At 43.0% G+C, this 17,608-nt stretch overlaps 1 protein-coding gene across 1 annotated transcript in view; it reads left to right on the forward strand.

The window, feature by feature from the left end:
* The first annotated feature begins 12,308 nt into the window (after positions 1–12,308).
* The window catches only part of LOC139575925 (synaptotagmin-9-like), a 43,495-nt gene continuing 38,195 nt past the window's right edge, over positions 12,309–17,608 (forward strand). The window contains exon 1 of the mRNA XM_071401385.1: positions 12,309–13,030. Within this exon, the coding sequence (XP_071257486.1) occupies positions 12,883–13,030 (148 nt within the window). The 5' untranslated portion in view covers positions 12,309–12,882. The remainder of the gene's footprint in view (positions 13,031–17,608) is intronic.

Consider the following 17,608-nt stretch of genomic DNA (forward strand, 5'->3'; position numbering starts at 1 on the left):
ACAGTACAGTTATGATATAGAGTTGAGTCCAGTACAGTACAGTTATGATATAAAGTTGAGTCCAGTACAGTACAGTTATGATATAAAGTTGAGTCCAGTACACTACAGTTATGATATAAAGTTGAGTCCAGTACACTACAGTTATGATGTAGAGTTGAGTCCAGTACAGTACAGTTATGATGTAGAGTTGAGTCCAGTACAGTACAGTTATGATATAGAGTTGAGTCCAGTACAGTACAGTTATGATATAGAGTTGAGTCCAGTACAGTACAGTTATGATATAGAGTTGAGTCCAGTACAGTACAGTTATGATATAAAGTTGAGTCCAGTACAGTACAGTTATGATATAAAGTTGAGTCCAGTAGAGTACAGTTATGATATAGAGTTGAGTCCAGTACAGTACAGTTATGATATAGAGTTGAGTCCAGTACAGTACAGTTATGATGTAGAGTTGAGTCCAGTACAGTACAGTTATGATATAGAGTTGAGTCCAGTACACTACAGTTATGATATAGAGTTGAGTCCAGTACACTACAGTTATGATATAAAGTTGAGTCCAGTACACTACAGTTATGATATAGAGTTGAGTCCAGTACAGTACAGTTATGATATAGAGTTGAGTCCAGTACACTACAGTTATGATGTAGAGTTGAGTCCAGTACACTACAGTTATGATATAGAGTTGAGTCCAGTACACTACAGTTATGATGTAGAGTTGAGTCCAGTACACTACAGTTATGATGTAGAGTTGAGTCCAGTACAGTACAGTTATGATATAGAGTTGAGTCCAGTACACTACAGTTATGATATAGAGTTGAGTCCAGTACACTACAGTTATGATATAAAGTTGAGTCCAGCACATTACAGTTATGATGTAGAGTTGAGTCCAGTAGAGTACAGTTATGATATAGAGTTGAGTCCAGTACACTACAGTTATGATATAGAGTTGAGTCCAGTACACTACAGTTATGATGTAGAGTTGAGTCCAGTAGAGTACAGTTATGATATAGAGTTGAGTCCAGTACACTACAGTTATGATGTAGAGTTGAGTCCAGTACACTACAGTTATGATATAGAGTTGAGTCCAGTAGAGTACAGTTATGATATATAGTTGAGTCCAGTACAGTACAGTTATGATATAGAGTTGAGTCCAGTAGAGTACAGTTATGATATAGAGTTGAGTCCAGTACATTACAGTTCAGTAGCAGATGTAATAATAGTGGCCTGGACTTCCTGCTATGTCCCCTGGCTTGTTCACTCAATTATTTAAGAGAGCTCTCTATCTGTGTTTTGTCAAAGGGTCAGAGGACACACAGCAGCCTGACTACCGCCTGTTAATAGTGCCAGTCTCCTGTTTCACATAAGTCAGACAGGCGGCAGAGTGGACACACACATGCCCATATGCAGTTAGGCAATCAGACTGACAGGATGCACACACTCACACACACACACACACACACACACACACACACACACACACACACACACACACACACACACACACACACACACACACACACACACACACACACACACACACACACACACACACACACACACACACACACACACACTGAAACCATTATACAGGGTAACATTTGTTTGACTGATGGATGTTTATAATTCTCTTATCAGAGAGGGATGAACTATGCCATAAAACTTAGTCTTTCAGTTCCACCATGGAATGCTATTTAGCTCCTTTCATCACAGGCCCATTGATACTGTGTGGAGGTATCTTCCACCCAAGTACAGTAGAAATGGAGAGTCATCTAAATGGTGTCTATCGCTATCAGGTAATGGCATTGAAAGGAGAGATCTAAGGGAGATAGTGTGTAATATCAAATGATATCTAATTATCTCTGCTTGTTACACAGAGAATAAAAGACGCTGGGTCTATTTTTAGCATCATTCAGGCCCTTTCCTCCGCGCTGCGCCCTGATGACACTACTACCATGTGTGAAGAATGCATCCATTCAATTAGCATTGGGCTTTTCAGGGTTGACGGCTGTTCACGGCAAGTTAAAATTGCTTATTTTTTATTTGCGTCTTTGGTGCTTCCACGTTCCCGTGTTCCCATCCCATCCCCTCCCTCTACCAACCCCATTCTCCTGAAAATCTGATAATGAGGGTTTCATTTAAATTTTTTAAGTGGCCTAGTTTTTAGCAGAGAGCCGAGGAAATGGGGATGCATTGTGTTGCTCGCTCTAACACAAAACTACAGAATGAGAATGGTGGGGGAGGGATTCTGTGTGTGTAACTGTGTCTGTAACACTGGGGTATATCCACATACTTTCTTAGTGTTGAGTGTGGGTAGTGTGGGTCCAGCAAACCCCGGTCTGTTATGAGGGTATTGTGTCTGGTAAATGGCCAGGAGAGGAGCTGGCCTGGGGGACTCATAGATTAAGCCTTACAATACAGTGGTGGTCATCTCAGAATGTAAATGAGGCAGTTTTCACTCAATTTTCACAGCTATCTAAAGCCTGGGTTAGTTTGAGTCTCTTCTCTGATTTCTCAGCTCTTGTATAAGGTAGTAAAATGCCTGTTGGATATTTCAAGATGGTTGTGTGTAAGCATGTTATTATGCAATTAATATACAAATTTCACAATAGATATCTTCATTGTTTTACTATACATTATTCATAAATGTGTTATACATCCATACTGTACTGAGAGGTATGTATACCTGGTGTAGAAGCGTAAGCATTATATACAATGGAGTAAGCACATAAGCTACTGTGAATGGTGAAGGTTGTGAGATGAGAGAGTGTACCAATCTGCCACACCTCAGGAAGATGGGATAATGAGTGGGCTACAGGAAAGCTCAGGCCAGCCAGACGATTACTGATAGATCACAGGAGGCTCAGAGTGCTTTACTGTAGAACACAAGGGAGCCATTTTACATCTCTCAGTCTCCTGCTTGCTAAAAAGCCTAGCGCTGGAGATGTGAGTGAAATGCAAACAGGTTTGCTAAGACGTGAGGTGAGATGCTAGATAATGTTTTATAAAGAAATAGTCATCAGTTTCCACCAATGGAGGAACGACTCATACATGGAGGAATGTGATGGTGATGTTTGGTTTGCTGGAAGTAATAGACGTTTCATTCAAGATATGAACGCTAAAGTGAAAAGGTTATCTAAAGCTTTCAGGGATGCAGGTCTCTGCCATGCATACTAACTACAGACAATACAGCACAGTTATCACAAGCCAAATCAGTAACAAACAGAAACAGCTCTTGATGAAGTCTCAATGAGACAACAGTGTCTTTCTTTAGGGCTGAGACACAGAGAGAGGTATCTGCCTACTCATTTGCTTCAGATGTAAAAGAAATTCACGATTGTCTGGCACATGAGTTTGGATTGCCTCAGAGAAGTGCTCGATGTAGTGTTTTACACAAGGGGATTCAGGCAACCACAGAGAGAGAGGAGGAAGTAGAGCCTGCTATGCAATGCTCTCTCCCCTGGAGAAGATTGTGTTCCTCATCGCAGCTTCGCTACTCCTTCTCTCTGTCTCTCCAGGGAATACGTTGATGAAAAATATAAATATGTTTATGGCTAAAGCTCTTTGGTTGCGTGTGTGTATTCCCTGGGGTTCCCGCTTTAGCGTGCTGGTCTTCTGGAGGGAGAGAGCAGACGAGGCGGGTGGCGCCAACACGTGCTTGTCAAAACACCCTCAGGGCGACCTCTTAGTCCTAAACCACAACGCATGTTTCTTAAATCCACAAGCACACATACATACATACACGTAAAGACAAACAAACATGTCTTTTGAAATGTATTCCCATATAAATAGGGCATTAGCACCTCGGAAGATGGCATGTCCTGAAGCCTACTGTGTCTTTGTCCTTTATCAATGTAACTGATAACAGATGTTTGCACACTGGCCCAATGCATGTGCATAGCATAGAGTGAAGGCTCTGAGACCAGCAGGAATCAATGGTAGACTATATTTGTATAATTTTGCATTCCGAGCTAGGGAGATAGACAGGTGCGATGTCGGCCAGATACTCTGAATGGTGATTGGGAGCAAATCACTCAAATTAACTGCAATTACGGCACTGGCACAGCCAGATGAAGGTCTCATCTCCCTAGTTAATCAGGCAAGGGGGTTGTGGCGAAATGACCATAATGCCTCTAGCCAGTGGGCTCTGAGCATGGACATGGTCATGACCAGCTGTGGTCAATGGTTAATGACTGCCTGCTGCCAGACCAGTGGTCCTAGGCTAAGCAGAACAGGTTACCTGTGGAATTCTTCTTCACATATAATTATTGTGATAGAGAACCTGGTGGTTGTGTAACACCAACCTTTGTTTTAAGACATGGAGTTAAGAGGCTTGGGCACCGCTTGTGCGCTTCTGCTCCCAATAAACAGCAATGAATCATTTGAGTGATGAGATGCAGAACCTTCTCTCTCTCTCTCCTCACTCAACCCCCTCTCCCTCTCTCCTCCCTGCCTGCTGCAGATAGACCCTCTGCCAATGGGAGGCTTCTAATCCATCCTCTCTTTTTTAGAATGAAAGAGAAGAGGAAAGCCTAGTCAGGCTCTGACAGTGACACCTTTTCATGGCTTCCAGAGATGCTTCTCTTAGTCACTGCCATCCAAAACATTTCAATTTCTCCATTTGACATTTCAGAATCCCCTCACTCCGTCCTACCTTCTGACAGTGATGGCTTAATTGTGTACTGCACAGAACAGCACAGCAATTTTGGAAAAACGTTGTATTTGGAGGGATTTTAATTTTTTTTTAATTATCCTTTTTCTGCAATTTGCATATGGGTTATATCAAAGGGATATTTGTCATCAACTTTATTTTTGGTATTTTATGTTTATTTGATGCGGTGATGCATCAGAGTATTTAAGATTGAACACTTAAAACCATACAGACCAATTGCAACAGAAAAGAGCCAGAGGCACAATTCAGCCTAGCTTCCTAGCATAACACACCTTGAAATGGTTATAGTGCTCAATAGTGCTTAAACCCTATCCACCACTGGCCCACAGGATACGAGAGAAGGAAATAGAAAAGGAGAGAGATCCATAAAACAAGAGAAAAAGAGAGAGATCCATAAAACAATATCAACCACTCATTACAGAACGTCGCCATCACAGCCGAATCATTCAGAATGTGTTTAGAGATGGGCCTGGGGAGCCAGTCTATTGGATTAATGTTGCAATAATCAAAACACATGGTCAAAACACTACAGAAAGAGCCATATATCCTGGTTGTATTGTGGCACTGTTTAGTTTTGAATTGATCATGCCATATGCCCTTGTTTTAATAAACAAACACCAATTGAACTGCACAATCTGTACATTTATTTAATTGATACAGTAGGCTGAGCTTTTTATAATGTCTTCTTGGTTTCCCCTCATATGATTACAGCTTAGATCATCACTTTCTATAATGGCTGGAGCCAAATGCTTCCAGTGCCCAGAGTTAAATGTTCTCTTAAAATAGAAACTCCCGCTATCAGCCGAGCAGGGCTATCTCATAGCCTTTGAGAGACTACAGTATGAATGTGGGTTTGAAGGCTTTCTCCTCTATTACTCCATTTCTCATACCTTCCCCATTGCTGGGGTGGGCTGGAGGGGGTTAAGGGTCGGGGTGAAGCGGCGATGAGGATGGGGATGCAGGCTGTGTGTGCCCAGGGGCTCTGTAATGGGTGTGTGTGTGTGTGTGTGTGTGTGTGTGTGTGTGTGTGTGTGTGTGTGTGTGTGTGTGTGTGTGTGTGTGTGTGTGTGTGTGTGTGTGTGTGTGTGTGTGCGTGCGTGCGTGCGTGCGTGCGTGCGTGCGTGCGTGCGTGCGTGCGTGCGTGCGTGCGTGCGTGCGTGCGCTTTGCGGGTGCAATCCACCAGCCTTTTATCACTGTGATGCTCTGCCCCATTGAGCTGCTTCTCAGCTACAGACTGTAACACACTGCCATTACTGGAGCAGGAGAGAGAGGGGTGGAGATTGAGATAGAGAAATAGAGATATGGATAGAGATGGGATTATGGGTAGGAAAGAGTTGATGAGAAGAAAAGGGAGACAATGTGGATGATTGAGCCTTAGAAAAGCTGGAGGGGTGATGGGAGAAGGTGCAGAGGGATAGATAGAGTAAAGAGGAAGAGAGAGGAGGCAGGGTAGATATAGAGAGGAGGGAGATATGGGAGTATGGGATCAGGTGCAGAATATGCTGTAGAGGAAAAGAAGAGGAGGAGGAGGAAGAGAGGGTAATGGAAGATGGAAGGGAGAAGAGGTCGATGAGAGGAGGGAAAACAGAAAGTAGAGTGGGAAGAGGAGTGGGAGTGGGAGGGTAATTCCCCACTTGAGCTACCTCATTTCCCTAAACCCAACCATCATATTGGCTGAACAATAAAGGAGGATAAGTAGCTTACTGTAATAGACAGATGCACATACACATATTTTCTGTGAAAAAGAGAGAGGAAGAGAGAGTGAGAGAGACACTATAGAAGAGACAGACAGAGATTCACAGAGAGGCCCTAGTGTCTCTTAGTTGCCATGGACACCAAGAAAGCTGACTTGAGGCTGTGCAGAAAGAATGTCTCACAATTAACACACACCAACACACACACATACACACAGCACCATTGCCACCACCCACTTCTCTCTTCAGCTTTCTCCCCTCCTTCAATGGGGGATGGTGGAGTTTTGACACAGAAAAATACCTGTATGAGAAAGAAAAAATGGTATACAAATGATGTGCTTTTAACAGAACGACTGCGGTAACCGGCGTACAGTTCTCTGCTGTTGTTGTGTGATAAGTATGCATTGTATGATAAAACATTTCTTTATTGAATGCAGGAAAGCACAGCACGCCATTGGAGAAGCAGAGGAGGGCAAAAGTGGGAGTGCGAATACAAACTGTTTACAGTTTACTGTGAGTCGTGCATGTCTTTGATGGCATGAACACTGCTGGAATCTGTGTTCTTATTCGAGAGCAGGCAGAAAGCACATAAAGGCTCACTCATCTCTCCTATACTCCCTCAAATTCTTATATATTCTGTGTGTGATTGTGAGTGTGTGTTCACGTGTACGTGTTTGTGGGGTGGGTGTGGTATGTGTGTGTGGGTTGGGTGTATGTTTGTGTGTGTGTGTGTGTCTGTGTGGGGCGTGTGTGTGTGTGTGTGTGTGTGTGTGTGTGTGTGTGTGTGTGTGTGTGTGTGTGTGCGTGCGTGCGTGCGTGCGTGCGTGCGTGCGTGCGTGCGTGCGTGCGTGCGTGCGTGCGTAAAAAACTATTCAAATGTCACCATATTTGCAAAGCTTATACCTTCACTGTATATCCTACTCGACAAACGGGGGCCAAAAAAATCATAATTGAAAGATGATCATATTGTTTTCTCAATAGTGATACTGCAGTTAGTGTGGATAGACTGAGATGGAAGGCTCTGATCATGTGAACTTCATACAGGCTATGAATTGACCCCCTGATCATTCAGTCTGTTCTGATCTAGGCCTTGATTGGATCTCCTGATCATTCTGTCTAGTCTGATGTAGGTTATGATTGGATCTCCTGATCATTCTGTCTAGTCTGATGTAGGTTATGATTGGATCTCCTGATCATTCTGTCTAGTCTGACGTAGGCTATGATTGGACCCCCTGATCTCTCAGTCTGTTCTGATGTAGGCTATGATTGGATCTCCTGATCATTCTGTCTAGTCTGATGTAGGTTATGATTGGATCTCCTGATCATTCTATCTAGTCTGATGTAGGTTATGATTGGACCCCCTAATCATTCGGTTCAAAGTAACTGACATACCTGATAGTTATTTTTATCCTGTCAACCATGTTTTCATACTGGTGTTCAGACAAATGGTCAGCATAGTTGTTTCTTTGCAGCACATCATGTATAACAAAGGCAACCTACAAAGACACTATGTCAGAAGTGTAATCCAAATTAGTGCTGTGTCTGCTTCCTATACTGTGGACTGTTTCATCATGTCTTCCTTCATCTCCCAACAACCTCACTAAAGATGTGGTTTCTCTCCCTTCCTGTGATGTAGAAGAATTGTTTGATGCGCTGTTGCATGAGAAATTATTGCACATACTGTAGATCATAATTTTTCTATTTATTATCCCTTGTGGTGACCTATGTTCTAACCAAATTATTACAGTGGCTTAGTAAGTAAACTGTAGGTGTTGTATGTACAGTGCATTCGGAAAGTATTCAGACACTGACTTTTTCCACAATTTGTTACGTTACAGCCTTATTCTAAAATTAATTAAATAGTTTCAATCTACACACAATACCCCATAATGACATTTTTTATTTTTTTATTTCACCTTTATTTAACCAGGTAGGCCAGTTGAGAACAAGTTCTCATTTACAACTGCGACATGGGAAAGATAAAGCAAAGCAGTGAAATAAAAACAACGACACAGAGTTACACATGATATAAACAAACGTACAGTCAATAATACAATAGAAAAATCTGTATACAGTGTGTGCAAATGAAGTAAGGAGGTAAGGCAATAAATAGGCCAATAGTGGCGAAGTAATTGCAATTTAGCAATGTACACTGGAGTGATAGATGTGCAGATGAGGATGTGCAAGTAGAAATACTGGTGTGCAAAAGAGCAGAAAAACAAAAACAAATATGGGGATGAGGTAGGTAGTTGGTTGGATGGGCTATTTACAGATGGGCTGTGTACAGCTGCAGCAATAGGTAAGCTGTTCTGACAGCTGACGCTTAAAGTTAGAGAGGGAGATGTAAGTCTCCAACTTCCGTGATTTTTGCAATTCGTTCCAGTCATTGGCAGCAGAGAACTGGAAGGAAAGGCGGCCAAAGTAGTTGTTGGCTTTGGGGATGACCAGTGAAATATACCTGCTGGAGCGCGTGCTACGGGTAGGTATTGCTATGGTGACCAGTGAGCTGAGATAAGGCGGAGCTATACCTAGCAAAGACTTATAGATGACCTGGAGCCAGTGGGTTTGGCAACGAATATGTAGCAAGGACCAGCCAACGAATGCATACAGGTCGCAGTGGTGGGTAGTGTATGGGGCTTTGGTGACAAAACGGATGGCACTGTGATAGACCCCATCAAATTTGCTGAGTAGTGTTGGAGGCTACTTTGTAAATGACATCGCCGAAGTCAAGGATCGTTAGGATAGTCAGTTTTATGAGGATAAGTTTGGCAGCATGAGTGAAGGATGCTTTGTTTTGCGAAATTGGAAGTCGATTCTAGATTTAACTTTGGAATAGAGATGCTTAATGTGAGTCTGGAAAGAGAGTTTACACTCTAGTCAGACACCTAGATATTTATAGTTGTCCACATATTCTAAGTCAGAACCGTCCAGAGTAGTGATGCTAGTTGGTTGAAGAGCATGCATTTTGTTTTACTAGCATTTAAGAGCAGTTGGAGGCCACGGAAGGAGTGTTGTATGGCGTTGAAGCTCGTTTGTAGGTTTTTAACACAGTGTCCAAAGAAGGGCTCGATGTATGCAGAATGGTGTTGTTTGCGTAGAGGTGGATCAAAGAATCACCCGCAGCAAGAGCGACATCACTGATATATACAGAGAAAAGAGTCGGCCTGAGAATTTAACCCTGTGGCACCCCCATAGAGACTGCCAGAGGTCCGGACAACAGGCCCTCCGATTTGACACACTGAACTCCATCTGAGAAGTAGTTAGTGAACCAGGCGAGGCAGTCATTAGAGAAACCAAGGCTGTTCAGTCGGCCGATAAGAATACGGTGATTGACAGAGTCGAAAGCCTTGGCCAGGTTGATGCAGACGGCTGCACAGTACTGTCTTTTATTGATGGCGGTTATGATATCGTTTAGGACCTTGAGCGTGGCTGAGGTGCACCCGTGACCAGCTCGGAAACCAGATTGCATACCGGAGAAGGTATGATGGGATTCGAAAGACTTTAGAAAGGCAGAGCGGGATGGATATAGATCTGTAACAGTTTGGGTCTAGAGTGTCTCCCCCTTTGAAGAGGGGGATGACTGCGGCCGCTTTCCAATCTTTAGGAATCTTAGACGATACGAACCGATACGAAAGAGAGGATGAACAGACTAGTAATAGGGGTTGCAACAATGGCGGCGGATAAATTTAGGAAGAGAGGGTCCAGATTGTCTAGCCCAGCTGATTTGTAGGGATCCAGATTTTGCTGCTCTTTCAGAACATCAGCTGTCTGGATTTGGGTGAAGGAGAAGCGGTGGGGGGGGGGGGGGGGGGGGGCTCGGGACAGTTGCTGCGCGGTGTGCAGAGCTGTTGGCCGGGGTTATGGTAGCCAGGTGGAAAGCACGGCCAGCCATAGAGAAATGCTTATTGAAATTCTCGATTATTGTGGATTTATCAGTGGTGACAGTGTTTCCTAGTCTCGGTGTATTGGGCAGCTGGGAGGAGGTACTCTTATTCTCCATGGACTTTACAGTGTCCAAAAACCTTTTGGAATTGGTGCTGCAGGATGCAAATTTATGTTTGAAAAAGCTAGCCTTTGCTTTCCTAACTGACTGTGTGTATTGGTTCCTGACTTATTGTATGGGGTATTGTATGTAGATTGATGAGGGGAAAAACAACGTAATACATTTTAAAATAAGGCTGTAACGTAACAAAAATTTGAAAAAGTCAAAGGGTCTGAGTACTTTCCGAATGCACTGTATATGACAATGTTCCATTGAAATACACTTGGATCATGGGAATAACCAAACCCTGGTTCCTCTTCAAATGAATCATACGAAACAAAGACCTCTATGATTTCACTGGATGCCTATTACATACATTTTTTTGCCCTTTGGTGCAATTTTCACTCTTTGTACAAAACTCAAAACAGATCATCAAAAAGGCAGTTGTTTCAAAACTCTAAGCACAATTTCAATTGACAAAGTACAATACACAAAATCATACGTTTTTTTTTTTCACCTAGAAATACATGTTTGACGTTCCAATACATGTTAATAGAAAGTAATACATTTTTACAATGCAGTGATCACATTACTTTTGATATGATTATATTCTATTTTGTTAAAATTCATTTTACTATTACTTAATCCGACTGCTCTTAATTGATGATCACTTAAACGTTTGGTTTAAAATTGCATTACCATGTCGTCCAAAAAGTTATACGTTTGACTCATCTGTCCATAGAACATTCTTCCAAGTGTCTTGATGATTATCAAGGTGCTTTTTTGGCAAACTTGAGTCAGCATTTTGGACTAGATGGTTCCCATTATGTCTGGCGAAAACCAAACACTGCATTCCACAGTAAGAACCTCATACCAACTGTCCAGCATGGTGGTGGTAGTGTGATGGTTTGGGGATGCTTTGCTGCCTCAGGACCTGGATGACTTGCCTGTAGCATATTACATCCAAAGGGCAATTTATCTTAAAAGTTTTGCTGTTGGATGAACTGGTTCTTAAAATAACGACATTGAGAAGATATCATTATGTTGTGTTTTGGTGATTAAACCAATATACTATTTATATTTCACATTAAACATTATTTTGGATTGTTAAGTGTTAAGTGAAAACTTCTTAAGTGAAAATAGTACCAAAGCGACAAAAACAATGTGAACATGTATCCAATGGTGCTAAGCTGTGCAGGTCCAATTGTTGCTCTTTAGGAGGTAACCCTGCCCTCCGGCATGGAAAGGGTTTGCTCTCATTCATTATGGAGTCTGATTCTACTCCTGTATAAGGCTCTATGGGACTGGTAGCTTTACCTCCAGTGTGCTGCTTAAATAACTCTTTGGTGCTGTTTTCATTCATCTTTACAAAACTGTCTGGACAAGGGTTAGACAGGAATGCATTACATACACATCAATCCCCCTATAGTTCCATCTTTAGATCTATAGATCAAATACATATACTGTACATGCATGCACACACACGCGCACACGCACACACACGCACACTCATACAAACACACATTTCCACATGGTTAATACAGTGCCTGTCAATCACTGAAATGGATTGAGAAATTATTAAATTGACTGCACAATAAAAGAGGTGCATACTGATCAATTGTGCAAATCTATAATAGAATTAGTTATCAACCAGCCTCCCAGCCACCATGCAGCCCTTAATGGTATTGACATACTGTATATCCCAAGATAAATAGGTAGAACAACAATCCTACCTGGCCAAAGCGATAAACAGAACAGTATAGAATACAACTGAGAAAAACAATACGAATTAATGCAGTAGCAGAAAACATGCACTTCATACTAAACAACGTGCACAGTCAACACCACTAATTAGCTCGTTCTCAGGGCCAGTTGTATGGAAAGCCAGTTGGGCGTCACTCTTGACGTGCATGTTGATGCCAGCCCAGGGGTCTCGGCGCAAAGAGAGCATTGGGGGTTTAGTGTTGGCGGTGCGGTTAATAAGCGGAGCGCTTTGAACCGTGGAGAGTCGGGATCGCGCTCGCTCATTGCGTTGATGGTGAATTGAGCGACTGGCTGCGCGACGCCGGTCATTCACGCATCGAGAGAGCGCATGCACTTTTTCAGCACCAATTGAGTGTGGACAGTGCACGGCGCCTCATAGCCTCCTATGAGTGGTCGGACATTCAACCTGTGGCTAAATTGTACGATAGGCTACTTTTGATGGGAAAACCCCACAATTGAATACTACACACTCGAAAAGGGATGCAGACGTTTGGAAAGAAATACAGGAATATTATGTTTTTTTGACCTAGTATACTTATACCTGTTCATCCTCCGCTACCCTGGTTGGTTTTTCAGACAGCCAGAGTGGTGCTGAGCTGCTGGGTGTTGGTGACTCCGCTTCGGGTGGAGTGGTGCGCTGCTACTGGGGCTTTAGTTGACTCTCTGCCGGGAGGATTAGTGGTTTTCTGCGGGGGCTAGTCGACTCTCTGGTGGGCGGGGTGGTGTGGTGGTGCCATAGGAGCCCCTCCATTCAGAAGGATGCTGGTGGGAAATGCCTGGCGACAGAGAGGACGAGATTTGTCAAAAAGCACTAGAACTACTGTCTGATCTGTGCTCTAAAGGGGAAGTACAGAACGAGAACTGTCTGGATTTCATTTACCATTTCCGGGACCTCGCCAGACCACGCTACACAGACTCAGGTATTAATGCACCAGTCAATCCTATCCAATTAATCAGCCCTGAGAGCAGTGTATGTGAATGCAATGCGTGTGCGCTTTTCGGTTTGCATTATACAGATGTAACTTGCTCTGAAACACTTTGATCTGAATAGATTGTTTTCACACATTAGGTTTGGAGAGATAGGGTTCCATTTCTGTACAGAACTTGTTGCATGGAGAATAGGAGTGGGGAAATTACTTTATATAGGGTTTTGCAGGAACAAATGATTGATAAAAATAAAAGTCAGTAGGTTATATTCAACCTTGCCAATACATGTAGTGTGGGATATGCAGTGCTCACTATGGATTTGTTTTATGTGCATTTATTTCTGGTGCACCTGAAGTGGATGGGGTGTTGAGAGTGGGGGATGGGGACTGGCGCGAGTTTGCGTAATCCTTGGTCGCATTCATTGAAGCTTGAGCTCGCGTGATACCCAATGCGATCTAATTGTTTTGCATTGGCACATGGGATGCAACACTCGGCCACACTAAAGTTCTCAGCGGATTCGTTTTGACCCATTTACCAAGGGTGAGTGGTGAGTGCATGCATATACGTGCTAGCCTCAGCAAGAGAGGGAGGCAGTGCTTATAGTGGAACGGGAATTTGGGGAAGCTAGCACGAAGTGCTAGCGCGTCTGGTAACGAGGGAGACGTGCATTCTTAGTAATACAGTATCACACTAACCCAAGCGAGCTGTTTGTGTGTGTGTTCGTGCGTGCGTGCGTGGACGTGTTTTTCACTCTACCCACTGATCCATGGCTGCCTGTTGCAGACCCTGGTGATTACTAGAAGGTTCACAGGAGGTTTCTGTAAGGCATAAGATGTTACATATTGTGAACCCAATGGCCTGAGCTTGATCTAATAACCCAACCTTCTGCATTTCTCACATGCCCCTGATTGATGAATGGTTCAAGATGTGGCCTGTAACCCCACCCCCATCCTTTCAGTCAAAACCTCTCTTCACTCTCCCATCTCCTTGCTCCCCTCTCCCTTCTTCTTTCTCCTCTCCCCTCCCCTCCCCTTCCCCCTATACCCCTTCTCCTCTCCCTTCTACTTTCTGCGTACTATCCGTCCCTGCTCCTCTCCCCTATGCACCATTTCTTCTCCCTTCAGCACTATTCCTTGTGCACTCTCCCTTCTCTCTCCATTCTCCCCTCTGCATTCTCCTCTAGCTCAATTCTCCCCTCTGCATTGACAGCCAGGTGGAGTGTATGGTGGGGTTATTGAACTGCGATCAGAGGCAGATTCCCTTGAGTCCACAGTCCCTGGTTTTATTAACATATCCAGCTGAGCCATGTCATCCTGTCCTGGATGACTGGCACCTCAAAAAAAACAGAGAGAAATACGGATGAAAGAGAGAAGAGAAAAAGATATAGGAAGATTGACAAGTATTTTTGCGTTGGTCTCTGGCATTCAAAGATAATATGTGTCCCAAACGGAGAGGAGTGTGTGTGTGTCTGTTTCTGTGTGGTGGGTTAAAAACCAACCACGGCTAACACATTTGCAGTGTTTGTACAGGCCAAGCAACTCCCTCACACCAGATCAGGTCAGAATGAATGTCTGCACCATACTCAATGTTAATGCCACTGTGAAGCTTACTATTTTAAATCATCTGGAGAATGAAAAATATATATTACAATAGATCTCTCAACTTTACCAAAATAACTTCACAGACATCTGCCTGCTGTCTATACATTCATGTAGTGCTGAGCATGTTGCTAAGCACTCAGACCCATTATGCACATGGATGTGATTCTGGGCTATATGTATAACATATGCCATGTTGAGTCCTCAGTAATAGCAGCCCCGGGGGAAATTAAGCTTTTCTATCTTAAGCCAGATCATGGCCACACAGCGAGTGGCTAGGGAAAGAGAGTTTTCCAGCAACATGTCCCCCTGCTGTGCTCACCTTGTAGACTTGATAGATAGACTGAGAGCCGGACTCCCAGCTACTCAACACTGTTTAGGTGTCACTGCCACGGTATTATCAAACTCTACTTATACAGTTGAAGTCGGAAGTTTACATACACTTAGGTTAGAGTCATTAAAACTCGTTTTTCTACCACTCAACAAATTTCTTGTTAACAAACTATAGTTTTGACCAGTCGGTTAGGACATCTACTTGGTGCATGACACAAGTCATTTTTCCAACAATTGTTTACAGACAGATTATTTCACTTATAATTCACTGTATCACAATTCCAGTGAGTCAGAAGTTTACATACACTAAGTTGACTGTGCCTTTAAACAGCTTGGAAAATTCCAGAAAATTATGTCATGGCTTTAGAAGGCTGATAGGCTAATTTACATCATTTGAGTCAAATGGGGCTGTACCTGTGGATGTTTTTCAAGGCCTACCTTCAAACTCAGTGCCTCTTTGCTTGACATCATGGGAAAATCAAAAGAAATCAGGCAAGACCTACAAGAAAAATTGTAGACCTCCACACGTCTGGTTCATCCTTGGGAGCAATTTCCAACCGCCTGAAGGTACCACGTTCATCTGTACAAACAATAGTACGCAAGTATAAACACCATAGGACCACGCAGCCGTCATACCACTGAGGAAGGAGACGCGTTCTGTCTCCTAGAGATGAACGTACTTTGGTGCAAAAAGTGCAAATCAATCCCAGAACAACAGCAAAGGACCTTGTGAAGATGCTGAAGGAAACAGGTACAAAAGTATCTATATGCACAATAAAACGAGTCCTATATCGACACTTAGCAAGGAAGAAGCCACTGCTCCAAAACCGCCATAAAAAAGCCAGACTACGGTTTGCAACTGCACATGGAGACAAAGATCGTACTTTTTGGAGAAATGTCCTCTGGTCTGATGAAACAGAAATAGGACTGTTTGGCCATAATGACCATCGTTATGGTTGGAGGAAAAAGGGGGATGCTTGCATCATGAAGCACAGGGGTGGCAGCATCATGTTGTGGGGGTGCTTTGCTGCAGGAGGGACTGGTGCACTTCATAAAATAGATGGCATCAGGAGGAAGGGAAAATTATGTGGATATATTGAAGCAACATCTCAAAACATCAGTCAGGAAGTTAAAGCTTGGTCGCAAGTGGGTCTTCCAAATGAACAATGACCCCAAGCATACTTCCAAAGATGTGGCAAAATGGCTTAAGGACAACAAAGTCAAGGTAGTGGAGAGGCCATCACAAAGCCCTGATCTCAATCCCATAGAACATTTGTGGGCAGAACTGAAAAAGTGTGTGCGTGCAAGGAGGCCTACAAACCTGACTCAGTTACACCAGCTCTGTCAGGAGGAATGGGTTTAAACTTATTGTGGGAAGCTTGTGGAAGGCTACCTGAAATGTTTGACCCAAGTTAAACATTTTAAAGGCAATTCTACCAAGAACTAATTGAGTGTATAAAAACTTCTGACCCACTGGGAATGTGATGAAAGAAATAAAAGTTTAAATAAATAATTCTGTCTACTATTATTCTGATATTTCACATTCTTAAAATAAAGTGGTGATCCTAACTGACATAAGACAGTGCATTTTTACTAGGATTAAATGTCAGGAATTGTGAAAGACAATGAGTTTAAATGTATTTGGCTAAGGTGTATGTAAACTTCCGACTTCAACTGTAGATAATGCCTGTGAGGTTTTGGTTGGTAGCAGCTCACTCATATTCACATACAGTAGCTAATATACACTGAGTGTACAAAACATTAAGAACACCTTCCTAATTTTAGTAAAAAAAACATGTTGTCTTGCCCATTCACTCTCTGCATGGCGCACATACACAATCCATGTCTCAATTGTCTCAAAACGTAAAAATATTTTTAAAACCGGTCTCCTCCCCTTCATCTACACGTATTGAAGTGGATTTAACAAGTGACATCAATAAGGATCATAGCTTTCACCTGGATTCACCCGGTCAGTCAAACTATGTCATGGATAGAGCAGGTGTTCCTAATGTTTTGTAAACTCAGTGCATATTGACTGCTATTGCTGCTGATGACTTATTGAGGAGAGGTGTAGGTCATGTAGATTATTACATATCAGTTTGCTATAGGGGCACACTAATTCAACACCGAACAATCTGTAAGGCACCTTAGAGCAACACAAGGGAATACTACTGTAGGTCCAAGGAAATGCTTAAATCGGCAATATCCCCCTCTCTCTTTCTGTTGGATGTTTTTGTTAGCTATCGGGGTTATTTGAGTCTTTTCAAATATACTATGAATCTCTACCTCCTCAGGCAGTACCAGGGCAATGTGCCAAGCAAACCACCACTAGGCCTCTGGATCAATGTGCTCTCAGGCTACAGGGCTGCCCATGTCAGTCTATCACCCTCATCTCTGAGCTCAATAGCCACAGTTCGATCAGATGCCACAGTGTGGTCTCACCCTTGGTGTACCATGTCTTTGGCTGGTTGTGACATGGCCTGTGGTTTCACTGATTTACTTATTTCATCAGGAATAGTGACTGATGCTATAAGTAGCTTTGTGATTCAGAGAATGCGATTTATGTGTTCAAAGCCTCCTTCATTCATGTTCAATAGTCCACTGCAGGTCTGTGACGGTCACATGTGCTGTGTGTACAGA

The sequence above is a fragment of the Salvelinus alpinus genome, chromosome 5 (genome assembly GCF_045679555.1).
Source record: "Salvelinus alpinus chromosome 5, SLU_Salpinus.1, whole genome shotgun sequence".
Taxonomy (NCBI): Eukaryota; Metazoa; Chordata; class Actinopteri; order Salmoniformes; family Salmonidae; genus Salvelinus; species Salvelinus alpinus.